Source organism: Sebastes umbrosus, chromosome 21 (assembly GCF_015220745.1).
Source record: "Sebastes umbrosus isolate fSebUmb1 chromosome 21, fSebUmb1.pri, whole genome shotgun sequence".
Lineage (NCBI taxonomy): Eukaryota > Metazoa > Chordata > Actinopteri > Perciformes > Sebastidae > Sebastes > Sebastes umbrosus.
In genome coordinates, this window is record NC_051289.1 from 7,044,800 (window position 1) to 7,059,458 (window position 14,659).

Below are 14,659 nucleotides of genomic sequence, written 5' to 3' on the forward strand. Positions count from 1 at the left end.
GTGAATGTGAGTGTGAATGGTTGTCTGTCTCTATGTGTCCGCCCTGTGATAGTCTGGCGACCTGTCCAGGGTGTACCCCGCCTTCGCCCAATGTCAGCTGGGATCGTCTCCGGCCCTTTGCGACCCTGAATATGATATGCAGTTACATATAATGGATTGATGGATATTTATCATATGATTTTGTCATAATAATGCTTTTATTAATTATATAGATTTAGTCTTTTCTCTTGTCTCTTTCTTTGTGTTTTTGTTCATGCACTGTGTTCAGTATAGCATCTCAAATGGCCGCCGCCTTATCCTCTAAATGTGTCCTGATGTGACCACTATTCACATTACAGACGATCAACAACAGCCCAAATGCTTAAGCTTTGATAGCTCGGGTTTGTCTGTGTTCCATTTCGCTGCCTAAAGGATCATCTTAGGAGAGACAAGCAGTCATAAATCAAGGATGGCCATGTGTGTTATCTCCTCAGATATGAGTCTGGAGTGGGCTCCGTGGATTAGAGACGTGACAGGCTTGGTTAATGGAAGACGGGGCCTGGACCCTCTATGCCGGTAGTCTGCGTGATTGAGGATGGAGGAATATGATTAATGATTCAGAGGCTCAGTTTAAATAGTCAGTGCTTTGGGGTTTGCCGGTGAACAAAGAGGAAAGAGGATGGAGAAGCTTTTTATGTCCTAGAAATTTAAGATTACTATTATTGACAGTTTCCTGGGCTGTTGTTTTTTTTTTTTTAAATCCAAATTTTCTAAAATATTCTGTCCCTTTCTACTCCTTTTCTTTTTATATCTTCAACAGATTTATTTTCTCACCTTTTCTCCCATCTCCTCCTTCTCTGCCCCTCTTGGTAATGGAAACTCGGTTTCCATAGTTACTGAGCACCATAGTTAAACGATGGCCACGACATCTGGGTCACATTGGTGGCTTTAGACTCTGTATGTTTTCTATGATTCTTGCTTTTTGGGGAGTTTTATGAGCGCCAAAACAATGCAGTCTAAATTATTATCCTTAATTGTCTCCCTCCAAAGCCCTCTAATGCAGAGACCTCATGAATCCCACCTCGGCATGTCAATATAGTTTACATTTTCGTCGTCTATTTCATGTCGTTGCCATTTTTTGCCAACCTCTCAGAGGCTTTTCTTTGTCACAAGTAAGATACTCATCCGTAAGACCGATTAAATGTGTGGTAGAGTTGGGTGTTTGTGTTACAAAAAATAAGGTTTTAACAATATACATATTATATCGTAGCATTTATGCATTCTCTTAAATCGCTGGTAACACTTTATAATAACCATCATTTATAAATAATACATTTATAGTTAATTAAACTTAGTTGCTAGTTATTTTACTGTTAACAAACAATGAAATGATAATTAATCAAGTTTACTAATTATTAGAAATGCTATAATTTGTTATTTTAACAGTTTATTGTTGCACACACCTAACATTTTATATACTATATACATAAGTATTTGTTAAGATATTATTTGTAAACCTTAAAGATGATAGAATATAAATTGTTATAAACTGTTAATAAATAATTTAGCTTACTAATGTAATCAGAATGCAATTGATGTTGTCTCTTATCAGCTATGATATAATATATAAAATATAAAATAATTATTTCCTAAAACAAAATGATAAGATAACATGAATAATAGCCTTGCTAATAATTAGTAAACAGTATTAATTATCATTTCATTGTTTGCTAACAGTAAAATAACTATTAACTAAGTTTAATTAACTGGTGATGGTTATTATAAAGTGCCCCCAGCCACACTGTTGCTGCGGCTGCTGTCCTGCAGCCATAAACACTCAGCGGCAAACCAGTAAAGTTTGCTAAAAACCACAGAGCCCAGCTGTTTTAGGAAATTACTGAGCTCTTTAACTTTACATCTTCAGTAAGAATGAGTACCACAGAAAGGTTTGGAAGATGGAAAGTGCTGAGACAACCTAATGGATGTTGCTTTTGTGTTTTTTCATGGGATTTGTTAAAAATCAGAAACACACAGAATATTACCAGCCTAATAACGGCTTATACAAAATAAAAATAAAATAAAAATGTGTCAAAATGACCGAGAAACACCGTCTTTACACCGCTCAGCATCCTGTTGCAAAATTATGCTGCATGACTTCATTCAGACAGGAATTTAGATGATGTTGGCTCTGTGTTCCTGCATGTTCTGTTCTCAGCTGAATGCATAGAAACCGCCCGCTGGGAGCTCCTGCTAATGTGTCACATTAGCTGTGTTTAACACTGTCAATAAGGGATGGAGGGGAGCAGAGGGGAGATTAATAAGCCTTTGCACGTCCCTCTCTCTATGACTTTCTTGCTGTCTGGATAACATAATAGGACCAATATTCCCCAGAGACACCTGCTAATGGCTTGTCGCTACACAGCCTCAGTGTGGGATCGAGCTTGAGGAAGTGAATCCGTCAGGGTCTCTGAGATGGTTTTAGCATGTTAAGTGGGCTATTTTGACGATATGGCTGTCATGAATCTCTTCACTGTAAAAATATGTCTTTCTGTCTATTATTGAACATGAAGCAAGTGACGATTTCACTAGCTGCAAATGCATTTTTACTTGGAAATGTTCAGACAATCTATCAAGACATCTTGTTTCACAGTCATTATCAAAACGATTAAAATTGGAAATGAGTGAACTGTGCTACTAAATTACCCTTTTTTCAGTGTTATCTTGAGATTGGAATCAAATAATTGCTTGTTATTTTATGACATCTGCAAAGAGTGAGCTGTTCTGCAGAGTAATAAAGCCAGCAGATCGTCCCAGTCTTATACATGCATGGGTACACACAGTGGAACTAGTGAATAATGCAATTAAAGTTGAAGTAGGCGAGACTGGAGCAAATATGATTAAAAAAAAGTTATTTTTATAAAACGGTCTCTATATCCAGTGCATGAGACAGCTAATATGAACGAAATCATGTGCCTCTGTGTCCTCCGGTGCTCCTAAAGGCATCCGCAAGATTTCACAGACCGAAAGAAAACAACCAATCAGAGCTGATCTGGAGCCTTGCCGTCTCTGAGCAGCTGTCAATCACTCACAAACTCCGATCAAACGGTCAAACTAGGCAGCGCTGATCAAATATGAATCAATATTCTGTTACTCTAATGCCTATTTCTCGCCTCAAATGCTTTCAGAAACATCTTGTAGTGTACTGTTTAGCTGTACATGAGAAAGTTTGTGACCCGGCAGTCATGTTGAGATCAGATGAGGAAATACCAAGCACCGCCCACCAGCTGCAGCAAACTTTCTCATTTTACAACTAAACAGTACACTACAAGATGTTTCTGAAAACATTTGAGGCGAGAAATAGGCATTACAGTAACAGAATATTGATTCACATTTGATCAGCGCTGCCTAGTTTGACCGTTTGATCGGAGTTTGAGAGTGATTGACAGTTGCCTCCGTTGAATGAACAGCCAATAGGAACGCTCTCTCTCTGAAATTACCTGTGATTGGTCAAAGTCTCCCGTCAAAGGCTAGATGTTTTAAAGCCTGAAAACAGAGCCATGAGGAGGTGCAGAAGTCTTTTTTTACTCAGAACACTTGAATTACAATATGCTGAAAGGTTATTATGGAATTTTTGCCCAATGATGCCAAAAATAGTCTACCTACTGCAGGTTTAATATGTGACAAACACAGCGGTTCAGCAGATTAAAGGCTGAGGAGTTTAATGAATGCGAGACAAGACTACACGTCTCCTCTGAACACCAGAGCAGTCAGTATTCGGGTTGCACTCTCGTCTAGCTTTGCGTGACAAGATCCTCCAGAGAAATTATGTAAAAACAGACAGACATGAAAACACAACTACAGGGAAATATTCCAATAATTCATGAAGCTAAACAGATATTCTACATCATCCTGTGCTAATCACCAGCTTCCTCTCTCTCTCTCTCTCTACAGGTGTTCTAGCATTCCTAGCACTGCCAGTAGGACTGGTGTCATCCGCACAGGAGCTGTACCTCAGCCAGACATCCCAGGACTCTGTATCCATGGCAGCCGCCCACAGCAGCCCCCTTTCTGCCCCCGAACCCGCCTCTTTCGACTATCATCAGGACGGCTCCAGTAGCGGGGAATGGTCATCCAAAGGAGGAACTCAGCCCTCAAACATCATCTTCCCTACAGTCACCCTCCACCCTCTGGCCTTGCTCCACACAACCCAGACTTCCAGCCTGGCTCATGACGACCCTCCCGTTCATGACGCAAACACTGTGAGCACTGAGAGTCGTGTGAATCAGCCCACGGAGCCCAGCTCTGATATTGTAATGCACAAATTGGTCAGCGAACCTCAAGTCCGTAACCCAGTTACTGTCAGCACTAACCAGGCCAGCAGCACAGCGCTCCCAAATATAGATGTGGAGTCGACTACCAGAGGAGCTCCAAACCCCCCGGCTCCTCTGTCCAGCTCTGGATCAGACAGAGGCGATGCGCTCGCTGCACACCACGTAGAGCCTCAGAAGCTGAGTGTGGAGGAAGCTACCGCCCCCGGACGGCAGCGCGTTCCAGATCTGGGGCGCCCCTCCCTTTCTTCTACATCAATGAATGCTGACCTTGCATCAGGCCTGAAACTCAGGGAGCATGCTCGGGGCGCCCCAGAGCTGGCCGCGCACCACGCCATCACCCTGAGGGAGGTGCATGGAGTGAGCGAGCCCCCCACTGATGGACTGGTGGTCGAGACAAAGGAAGGGTCTGTGACTCCAGTCCAGAGCCCAACTGAGAAGATAACCTCCACCGCGTCCACTCCAGCGCTGTCCACTGAGCCTCCAACAATCACCCCAAACACCAACACTTCACCCAACGAGACCAGCACTGAGGAGGTTGTTACAGGTAACGGCACAGACAATGCCCCTCTGGGACACAATGTGACTGCATACGGAGGGCTGCTCTCTAACAGCAGCTCGGTCGAGGAGGCGCCCGCTCAGGGGAACAGCTCGGAGCCCGCCTCCACAGCCAGCGAGAAGTTCCTGAACAGGCAGGTGCCCGCCACCACCCAGGACCCCTGGACACCCGGAAACAGCTCAGGCCCCACCGTTGACTCCCCGCCCTCCCGCATGACCATCTGCTTGAGCAGGATGGACATTGTGTGGATCGTGCTGGCCATCAGTGTGCCTGTGTCCTCATGCTGTAAGTAATGTTGAAAACGGTGAAATTAATGATTGTAAAAAAGTGACAGATTACGTTCGAGTTTGGCCGACCTTGACTTAAAATCTATTAATGTTACTATCATAAAAAAAATATCTATTTAAAGGAATAGTTTAAGAAGTTGGCTCATTTGCTTTATTGCAGAGATTTAGATGAGAAAATCAATACCACTCCCTCGTGTGTTATCAATCTACTTATCTAACTCTCTGAAAGAAAGCAAAGTGTTTGACAAAAACTTTCACCCCGATGTCACCGTAGAGTTAATTTTGTAATAAAATGTTGTGATTTATTCATTTCACACACTCACTTTTCTTCAATTTTCAGGGTTTACATTTGCTTCAGTAAGTCACCTCTCTCATTTTTTAGAATGCCTTTTGATAGCCCTCACTCAATGGAGGACGGAAACTGCCAAAATAAAAAAAAATTATAAATAAATAAATTACTCGATAAATAAATAAATATGTCATTACATGTACCAAAAATAATATTCAAAATAAATGTAAGCATTAATTAATTGATAAAATGTGACATAAATTGATATTTCTGTTTTAATTAATTTTTTTTTATTTTCCTTTGTATTAATTCCCATATCTATCTACTTTTCTATTTAATTTTCCCTTTTATGTATTTATTTATTTTTGCATGTATTTTTTATTTATTTTAAATTGATTTATTATTATTATTATTATTATTATTATTATTATTATTATTATTATTATCATTATTATTATTATTAATAATGATAATAAAAATAATAATAATAAATTCTATTTATTTACTTATTATTTTCCATTGGATTTTCCCCCCTATTTATTTCCCCAAACTTATTTATTTCTGTATTCTTTTCCTTATACTTTTTTTTTTATACATTTCTTTATGCATTTTTTGGTACATTTAATGTCCTATATTTCTTTATTTATAAAGTAATTTATGCATTTATTTATTCATTTTTTACTTTGGCAGGTTCTGTCCTCCATACCAGACACTCCTCAGGACTTGATCTTGTTGAATTAAATTGGAGAGAGTGCAATAGCTTAATAACAGCAAGGACGGGAGAGTATTTTTCATCGAGCAGTGAGCTGCTCCTTAGGCAAAACACTGTTTCTTTTCTTTTTTTCATTTTAGTGTGTTGGAGATGGAGAAATAAGGATTTCTTCCCCTTTGATAATAAATTATTTTCCTGGAAATGTCTTACTGAGAGACTGACAGCTGCGTTGTTTTAGATAGCTCAAAATTACTACAAGGCACTCCCACCAGTACCCATTTCAAACAGTATTTTAGGGCGGTATTTTTCCTTTCAACCACTACTTGTAACAGTGGCATGTTGTCGTGAAACATGACAGCCTCTACCTGAGCCTCCAGTGTGGGCGCTTTCAGAGGCTATTTGAAGCAGCAGCTCTTTCAGTTTCTGTAGCTACTAACCCCTCGTTTTCCTTTCCTGTTTCTGCCCGCTCTAGCTGTGCTTTTGACTGTGTGCTGTATGAAGAGGAAGAAGAAGTCATCAAGTCAGGAGAACAACCTCAGCTACTGGAACAACGCCATCACCATGGACTACTTCAGCAGGCACGCTGTGGAGCTGCCCAGAGAGATACACACTCTGGAGAGTGAGGTACAAACTACTGGCACTCTGATACTCTATTAGTGCACACACAGAGGTGGAGGCACATTTACTTGACTATCAGTCAGCAGAATGGTTTTTAATGAGTATGGAGACAATAAGAGGATCTATGTTCAATCTCCCCTGTCAGCAAGCCTCGAGGCAGCTGAAGCATGACACTGTATCACTAAGATTTACAGAGATGCCATTTGGAACAAGCAAGTAAATGAATTTCCCTGCAGGGAATCTATTTAGATTACTGGATAGTTAGTTTTTCACATCTAGTAGATAGATTTTTATTGTTATTATGAATGCATACTGTTGCTGAGTTCAAAAATATGGCAAAACTATTTAATTTAATTTACAAGTACGGTTTTTAAACTTCAACTAAACATCTTGTGACAAGCTGGTAAAACATCTTAATGTGTTGAACATGGCTGCAGCAGCCAATCAGGACACTGAGGTTGGGTCTTTCATGACATGAGGAGGTGTTGACATGAAATGATTAAACACATAGCATTGGATTTTTAGACTACATATCAAGAATCATCTGCTGAGGGTGTTTTAGAAACAGCCTTTACATACAGGAGTTATATAGAACAGTGGTTCCAAAACTATTTTCCTTGAAGCCCCCTCTATTTGTATCTAAAAAAAAAAAAGCTGAGCACCCCTATATTTGCTGACATCATGCTAAAAAAAATTTACAAATCTTCGAACAAAATAACCAATTTGAATAAAGTGATTCATCGTAATAAATGAGTTAGTCTTTCTTTTAATAAATCTTTAATGAACATAACTTGTCAGTGCGTGCCTCTCTTTGTGTGCAGCAGGCCGTAAAAGCAAACAGTTTTTTGACCGCAGTGAAAATGTTGTTTTTGTAAAGGCCAAACGGCAACAAATATGGATTGAAGCAGAATATTTCATTAGATAAAAACATGTTGTGAATCTTTTTTTTAATACATTTTGACTTTTGAACTTTACAACGCTCTGGAGTTATTGGAAATGTTTGGATCACACGAGTCAGAAACAATCCTACAGAGGCACCACTGGAATCTAATTCAATAAATAGTATAATACTAATAATATTAGTGGAGCCTGTTCTTTATCTGCAACTGTGCACAAATAGTAAATATGTTTAAATATGTGTTTTTTAATAGTTTTACCTACAGACTTTTGTATTAATTATCCAGTACGTGTGTTAATATGATTTTAGTTATACATGTGCAAATCTATTTTGACATGTTGGGAACCACTGACATAGAAAATAACATACTGAACAACACTTAATGCATGCTAATCAAATATATTTGTGTTTTTCTGTGTTTGGTATGCGGTTTATCGTTATGATTTTTCAGAACATATTTAATTATTCAACATGTAGTTAGACCACAGAACTCATGTTATGTCTCATGTTTTTTTGTTGAAAACTCACATATAAATATTTTGAGATGCTGCTAATTGGCTGTTTTGGTAGTTGAGAATGTGAATATGCTGCCTCCGTTCTTTTCAATGATTTTGTTAGTTTATTTCTGCCAATCTTCAAATGTTATTTGATCTCTATTATACTGAGAAAAAATATCCAGATAAGATTTGGATCAAGTGCATCAGCTTAGTTTTTAGTGCATTTACAGCGCCATCTGGTGGAAAAGGGTAGTATATAACACTGGTATCATTGTTAGATCTACCTCCTCCTCTTTTACACATCATTTTGTTCTGTTTCTGTTTGCATGTTTTATTTATCACCCATCTCTCCAGTGACCATTTCACTGTGTGTCTGCTTTCTTTTACTCCTCATCCGTTGCTCAATTTGCCTTCCTCTGCCGGCACGTCAGGAGAGAAAAGCTGAGGTTGGATCATGTGTAGGATGCCCCTGGTGACCCCCAGGTGTTGTTTCCCCCTCGCTCCCTGCTTTACCTGTCTCTGTAGAGCCTCATAGCTTCTCCTGGTGCTTTAAGTAAATGACAGCGCTCCAGGAGACGTGATCATAAAAAAAACTAAATTACAGTTTGATTTAATTGGATCTTGCTGATAAAATGGCCTCGTTCCTGCTGTAATAGAAATCATTTAGTGTTTAACACCTACCTCCATCCTCCAGCTTATTACTGCTGACTCACCATCAACAACCATCCCCCCCCTCTACATTAAGTCCCTCTATTTCTTCTGAGTCATCCCTCCCTTTTACATCTTCCCTCATTGTCAGAGATATCCTTAAAAGCCCCGGGGTGCACCAAACCCATCTTTATGTGTCCGCTTCCACACTAGACTGTCTGCTCGTTGCCTGTAGAGTGACTTAGATACAGTAGACTGCAGCGTGTGCCCTAGTGAGCAAACATGAATCACAGCTATTGTTTTAACAGTTAGTCACCTGTGATAATTTATTTTTTGCATGTGCATTTGCAGGATCAAGACTCCTGTTTACCCCCTAATGGAGACTACAGCGGCAGCAGCGTGGTCCTGGTTAACCCTTTCTGCCAGGAGACCCTCTTCATCAACAGAGACAAAGCTTCTGCCATCTAGAGACAGAAAAGAAAAGAGAGACACTCTCCTCTTCTACTCCCCCTGCTGTCTATTTTATAAATGTGGTAAATATTCAGAGACTTTATATACTGTATATGACAAACACAAACCTGAAAGAGGAGTGATCTTAAACAGACACTATTTACTATGAGGATGCACCTGCATATTTTTCTGATGTACATTTTCTACAAAAGGCTTAATTGTGATAAAAGGTTTTTATTGTCTTTATAAAATTACAGAGTATATGTGGTTTTGTTTCATTACAGTGGCTTGATGGTGGGTGCACTGTGGATGTCGCCACATGAAATCTGCTTTAGAGAGACGTGCTATGGAAACATTAAAGCTGTTGTCATTTTATTTTTTCCTTTAAAATCAATCCCAAAATACTTAGAGCCTGTTGAACTTGAATATAGCACCTATACGTTCTTGGGGGGGAACAGAGATACCGTATGTGGGATCAGGGCCCAAATTCATCAAACTGAGAAACACACTTAAAGGAACAGTGTGTCAAATTTTGGAGGATCTATTAGCAGAAATGGAATATAATATTCATAACTATGTTTTCATTAGTGTATAATCACCTGAAACTAAGAATCGTGTTTTCGTTAACTCAGAATGAGTCCTTCGTATCCACGTAGGGAGCGGGTCCTCTTCACAGAGTCCGCCATGTTGCACCACCATGTTTCTACAGCGGCCAAGAATGGACAAACCAAACACTGGCTCTAGAGAGAGACTTTCAAGTTTTTTTGTTACCTGAAGGCCACCGTAGTTCTCCGACATGCTTGTGAGGAAACCGTCGTACCACCAGCCGTCGTCTGACTTCCGTTGCTCCTAAAGTAGTGTTACATGGGGCATCTCTTGTTGGGAGTATGGTCTAGACCTGCTCAATATGAAAAGCTTCTTGAGATAACTTCTGTTGTGATTTGACGCTATATAAAAATAAATTTAATTGAATGTGGTAAGAATGGCGTCTGAGCAAGGTGAACGGCGTTACCACGGTTTTGCACTCGGCGGCTCGCGTTACCGCAGTCTTGGAAAGGGAGGAGTGAGCGTAGGGGTACTCAGTTGGTTGCAATTTGCAACCACACCTCTAGATGCTGCAAAATCATACACACTGTCCCTTTAAGTTAGCATGAGTGAAGGATTTTACATACCTTCATGTCTAAAATTCAACTTATTTGATGAATACGGGTCCAGATTTTGATGGTTAATTTGAGCAGAATATTTGGGTGATTTGGGGTGTGTATCTCGTGAAATGTCAATCAAATGAAACTGACATTAAATGGCTTTCCCCCTCATGTGTCACCAGCTTCTCTTAAGAGGGACCACATAGATGTCTTAATTCCTTACGTTGGCCCTTTATATATATATATAAATATCAGTATGTGTGTGTGTGAATGCCCTGTTTGTGCATGTAAGCATACTGTGTGAGAGTGGATGGAGGAGTTGAAATGTGCTGCCCCCCCTTAACCAAATATCACTGTTACTTTTAGTCAAACAAGACTTTGTATCACTTTCAGCTCAGTTTTATTTGTTTGTGTGTGTGTCTGTTTGTCTCTTGTCTGTATCGTGGAGTGGCTACTGGTTTTAGCCCAGTTTGAGAAAGAGTTTCTCAGCGCTGTAGGAAACAATTAGACCAACCCTGCTACTGTAAATGTCTCCCTCCATAAATAATGTGTTTGTCCATCAATGCAAACTGTGTTTGTTGAAATGTTGAATGATTGTGAGTTAGTTGCTGGACCACATATTATGTGTCAAAAACCTTGACCAATAAAAACACTGAGATAAATAATGTATGCTGAATATTTACTGTGAGCACATACAGAGGCAGTTTAATTAATACGAGTGTTTAATTATTGAACCTGTGGTCCTTCTATCATTTTTATTTTGCATCGCTGCAGTTTTATTCAATAATCAATGCTGCCTGCCTCTATCGTCGCTAAAGATTTTCTGCATTGTGAGATGTTGTTCTGAAATCACTGATTCAAAAGGTGACGGTGAATAACACGGTTAAACATATTGGTATTTCCTGCATTGGATGCTCACAGCTGGGCTTCTTGTTTTGCACGCTCAAAAGTGGATATTTTACAAAATGTTCAGTGGCACGGTGGAGCAGTGTTCAACATTATGTATTTTTTGTACTGTAGTATACACTGTACTTTTTACTGCTGAGCAATAAAACAAAGAAAAAACTGAATGATTTGTTTGTCTGATTTATCCTTAAATTAATTTAATCAACAGACATTTCCTCCTATTGCCATGGCCGATGGATTTTGGACACATGTTTTGTCAAGTATAAGACCTAATTATGGAGGAACCTAGCCAAACTGAAAAAAATAAATAAATTAATGAATGAATGACTTGATAAATACATAAATAAGCCATTTAATAAATGTACAATGAAATCTATAAAGAAAAGGAATAGATAAATAAATGAATTCAATTAAATAAATAAAAAAAACAATAAATTAAAGATAAAATTAAATAGAAGAGTGGTTAGATAGGATAATTATAGCAAAGATAAATAAAAAAAAGAAGCAAATTAAAAGAAATATCACTTTACTTCACATTTTATCAATTCATTTATGCCTACATTTATTTTTAATATTATTTTTAGTACATTTAATGGCATATTTATTTAGTCATTTATGTATTAATTTTTTATTTTGGCTGGTTCCATCCTCCATACTGTATTATATGTGTTAGTTATATCATACTTGCTGGTTTACTATATAACAAAGCAGCGTAAACAGTCGTGCCGACCACAGCACATCCATTGATGTAGTGGGCTTCACTTTTCTCTTTGTGCACCAGTGCTGCATGTGGTCAAGTGACCTCCAGCTCTGGGAATATGACGTCAGTTCAATAATCTGTTTACAAGCCTGCTTTACTGCTGAGGAGAGGCTTAATTCCATGTGTGAGTATTATTAACAGATTTGTAGGCCTGTTCAAATCTAGCAAAACATGACAATGTCTTTTTTGTGCCCATATTTGAAAATCTTTATGCATGACGGACCTCATACTGTTTGGCAAGTTTGGTCAAAATACATGAAGGAGTCTAAAGTTTCTTCTATTAAAAAAAAATGTGTTGATGTTATATTCAGTCCAAATAAGATGTGTAATTGCCTGACTCATATTTTAAACTTCATATATTTAGAGTTCCTGATTAAGCCTCAACAACAACAACAACAACAACAACAATAATAAACAAAATCCCGGAAGAATTCTTCTTAGATCCATGTGATAGTTTTAAAGCTTACAAAAAATTAAATATTATGTTCAAAATAATAAAAGAAATACTACAACCAAATACAACATATGCACTTTAATATGGAAGCCCAATTCTGCCAAGAAAAAAAAGATAAAATGTTAGGATTACAAATAAAAGTACTCATGGTAACTTCAAATGATTACATATCAAGTCATGTTTAAACTCAACTAAAAATTATGAGCTACAAAGTCAAAAGGCATGACTTGGTATCTCACATTTTTTTTACAAAGAGTAAGAAGACAGTTGACACTGTGGTATATGTCTACCATGTTGTCGATAGCCACCATCACTTCGCTTCAACCTTTCAAAAATTTAAATAACACAATATAAAAAAATAAATAAAAATCATGTCAAAATTATGAGATGGTGAACCAAAAGTCAGATTTTAAGTAAAAGTTAGGGGATAATAAGTCAAAGTTATCAGATAGCAGTAAATACAATCATAATTATGATTTAGACAATATTTTTTTTACTTATTATGTTATAATTTTGATGTACAATCAGTTATTTTATTTATTGGGTGTCTAACCTTTCATCCATTTCTTTCCTTTCCTGGAGGAAATTACCTACCATAATATTTTACTTTAATTTAATTTATTTTAATTTAATATATTTTTGCATTGTAGTTTCAAGAATATTTTTTTTAAAGTTAAAATACATTAAAAAATAAAATGAAATATGACTGATTTATATGAGAGAATTGACTAATATTGTGACTTTATTTTTTGGCTCATAATATTTTACTTTGATTTAATTTAATTTGATTTGATTTAATTTAATTTAATATATTTACAAAGTTAAAGTTAGAATAAAATACAAATAAAATGAAATATGACTAATATTATTTATTTTTTGGGGCTCACAATACTTCCGGTTGAGGGTGGATGTATTTCCGGGTCACAGTGCAGATTTGTCAAATAGCCCGTGCATGGCTCATGGTTGTCAGGAGAGCATCGATTCAGCAGGACATTTTATTACCAGCCTGTAACACAAGTTAAACACTCATCTTAAGCAGCAACTCCATCTTTATTTAAACAGCTGTCCTCACTCTCTCTAGAGCAGATTATTATTTTACATCTGTCATTTTGCTCGTCGCTTTAGCTTCACTAGTTTAACCGTACAATAATAAAAATAAAAATGAAATATGACTGATTTATATGAGGGAATTTACTAATAGTGTGACTTTATTTTTTGGCTCCTAATATTTAATTTTAATTTAATATATTTTTGCATTCTAATTTCAAGAATTTTTTTTTAAAGTTAAAATACAATTAAAAAAATCAAATGAAATATGACTGATTTATATGACAGAATTGACTAATAGTGTGACTTTATTTTTTGGCTCATAATATTTCATTTTAATTTAATATATTTTTGCATTCTAGTTTCAAGAAGAGTTTTTTTTAAGATAAAATACAATAAAAATCAAATGAAATATGACTGATTTATATGAGAGAATTGACTAATACTGTGACTTTATTTTTTGGCTCATAATATTTAATTTTAATTTAATATATTTTTGCATTCTAGTTTCAAGAAGTTTTTTTTTTTAAGTTAAAATACAATAAAAAATCAAATGAAATATGACTGATTTATATGAGAGAATTGACTAATATTGTGACTTTATTTTTTGGCTTGTAATATTTTACTTTAATTTAATTTAATTTAATATATTTTTGCTTTTAGTTTTAATAGGATGTTTTTAAAGTTAAAATAAAAAATAAAATCACTTTTAAACTTTTTTCATTATTAATGTTTGCTTTGATTGCACTTTTGAAAAGTGCTTTATAAAAACTGTTACTTTATCTTATTTTTTTGCTGATTGAATTTCTGTTTTACTATAATTTACAACTTAATTTATATACATTATATTTGATAACTACTACTACTATTAAGAAGGCTACTATATTTGAACAAAAAAGTGACAAAAAATTAATAATATATATATATTTTAAGAATTTTAATTGAATTTAATATATTTTTGCTTTTAGTTTCAATAGGGTGTTTTTAAAGTTAAATTACCCCAAAAAATATGACTGATTTATATGACAGAATTGACTAATATTGTGACTTTATTTTTTGGCTCATAATATTTTACTTTAATT

At 36.5% G+C, this 14,659-nt stretch overlaps 1 protein-coding gene across 2 annotated transcripts in view; it reads left to right on the forward strand.

Moving 5' to 3' along the window:
- Nucleotides 1-11,480, forward strand: part of tmem108 (transmembrane protein 108) — a 54,906-nt gene extending 43,426 nt beyond the window's left edge. For both annotated transcript variants that reach the window (XM_037756771.1, XM_037756772.1), the window contains exons 3-5: nucleotides 3,931-5,151; nucleotides 6,627-6,778; nucleotides 9,167-11,480. In XM_037756771.1, coding sequence (XP_037612699.1) covers nucleotides 3,931-5,151; nucleotides 6,627-6,778; nucleotides 9,167-9,283 — 1,490 coding nt within the window. In that variant the 3' untranslated portion in view covers nucleotides 9,284-11,480. The remainder of the gene's footprint in view (nucleotides 1-3,930; nucleotides 5,152-6,626; nucleotides 6,779-9,166) is intronic.
- The last annotated feature ends 3,179 nt before the right edge of the window (nucleotides 11,481-14,659 follow it).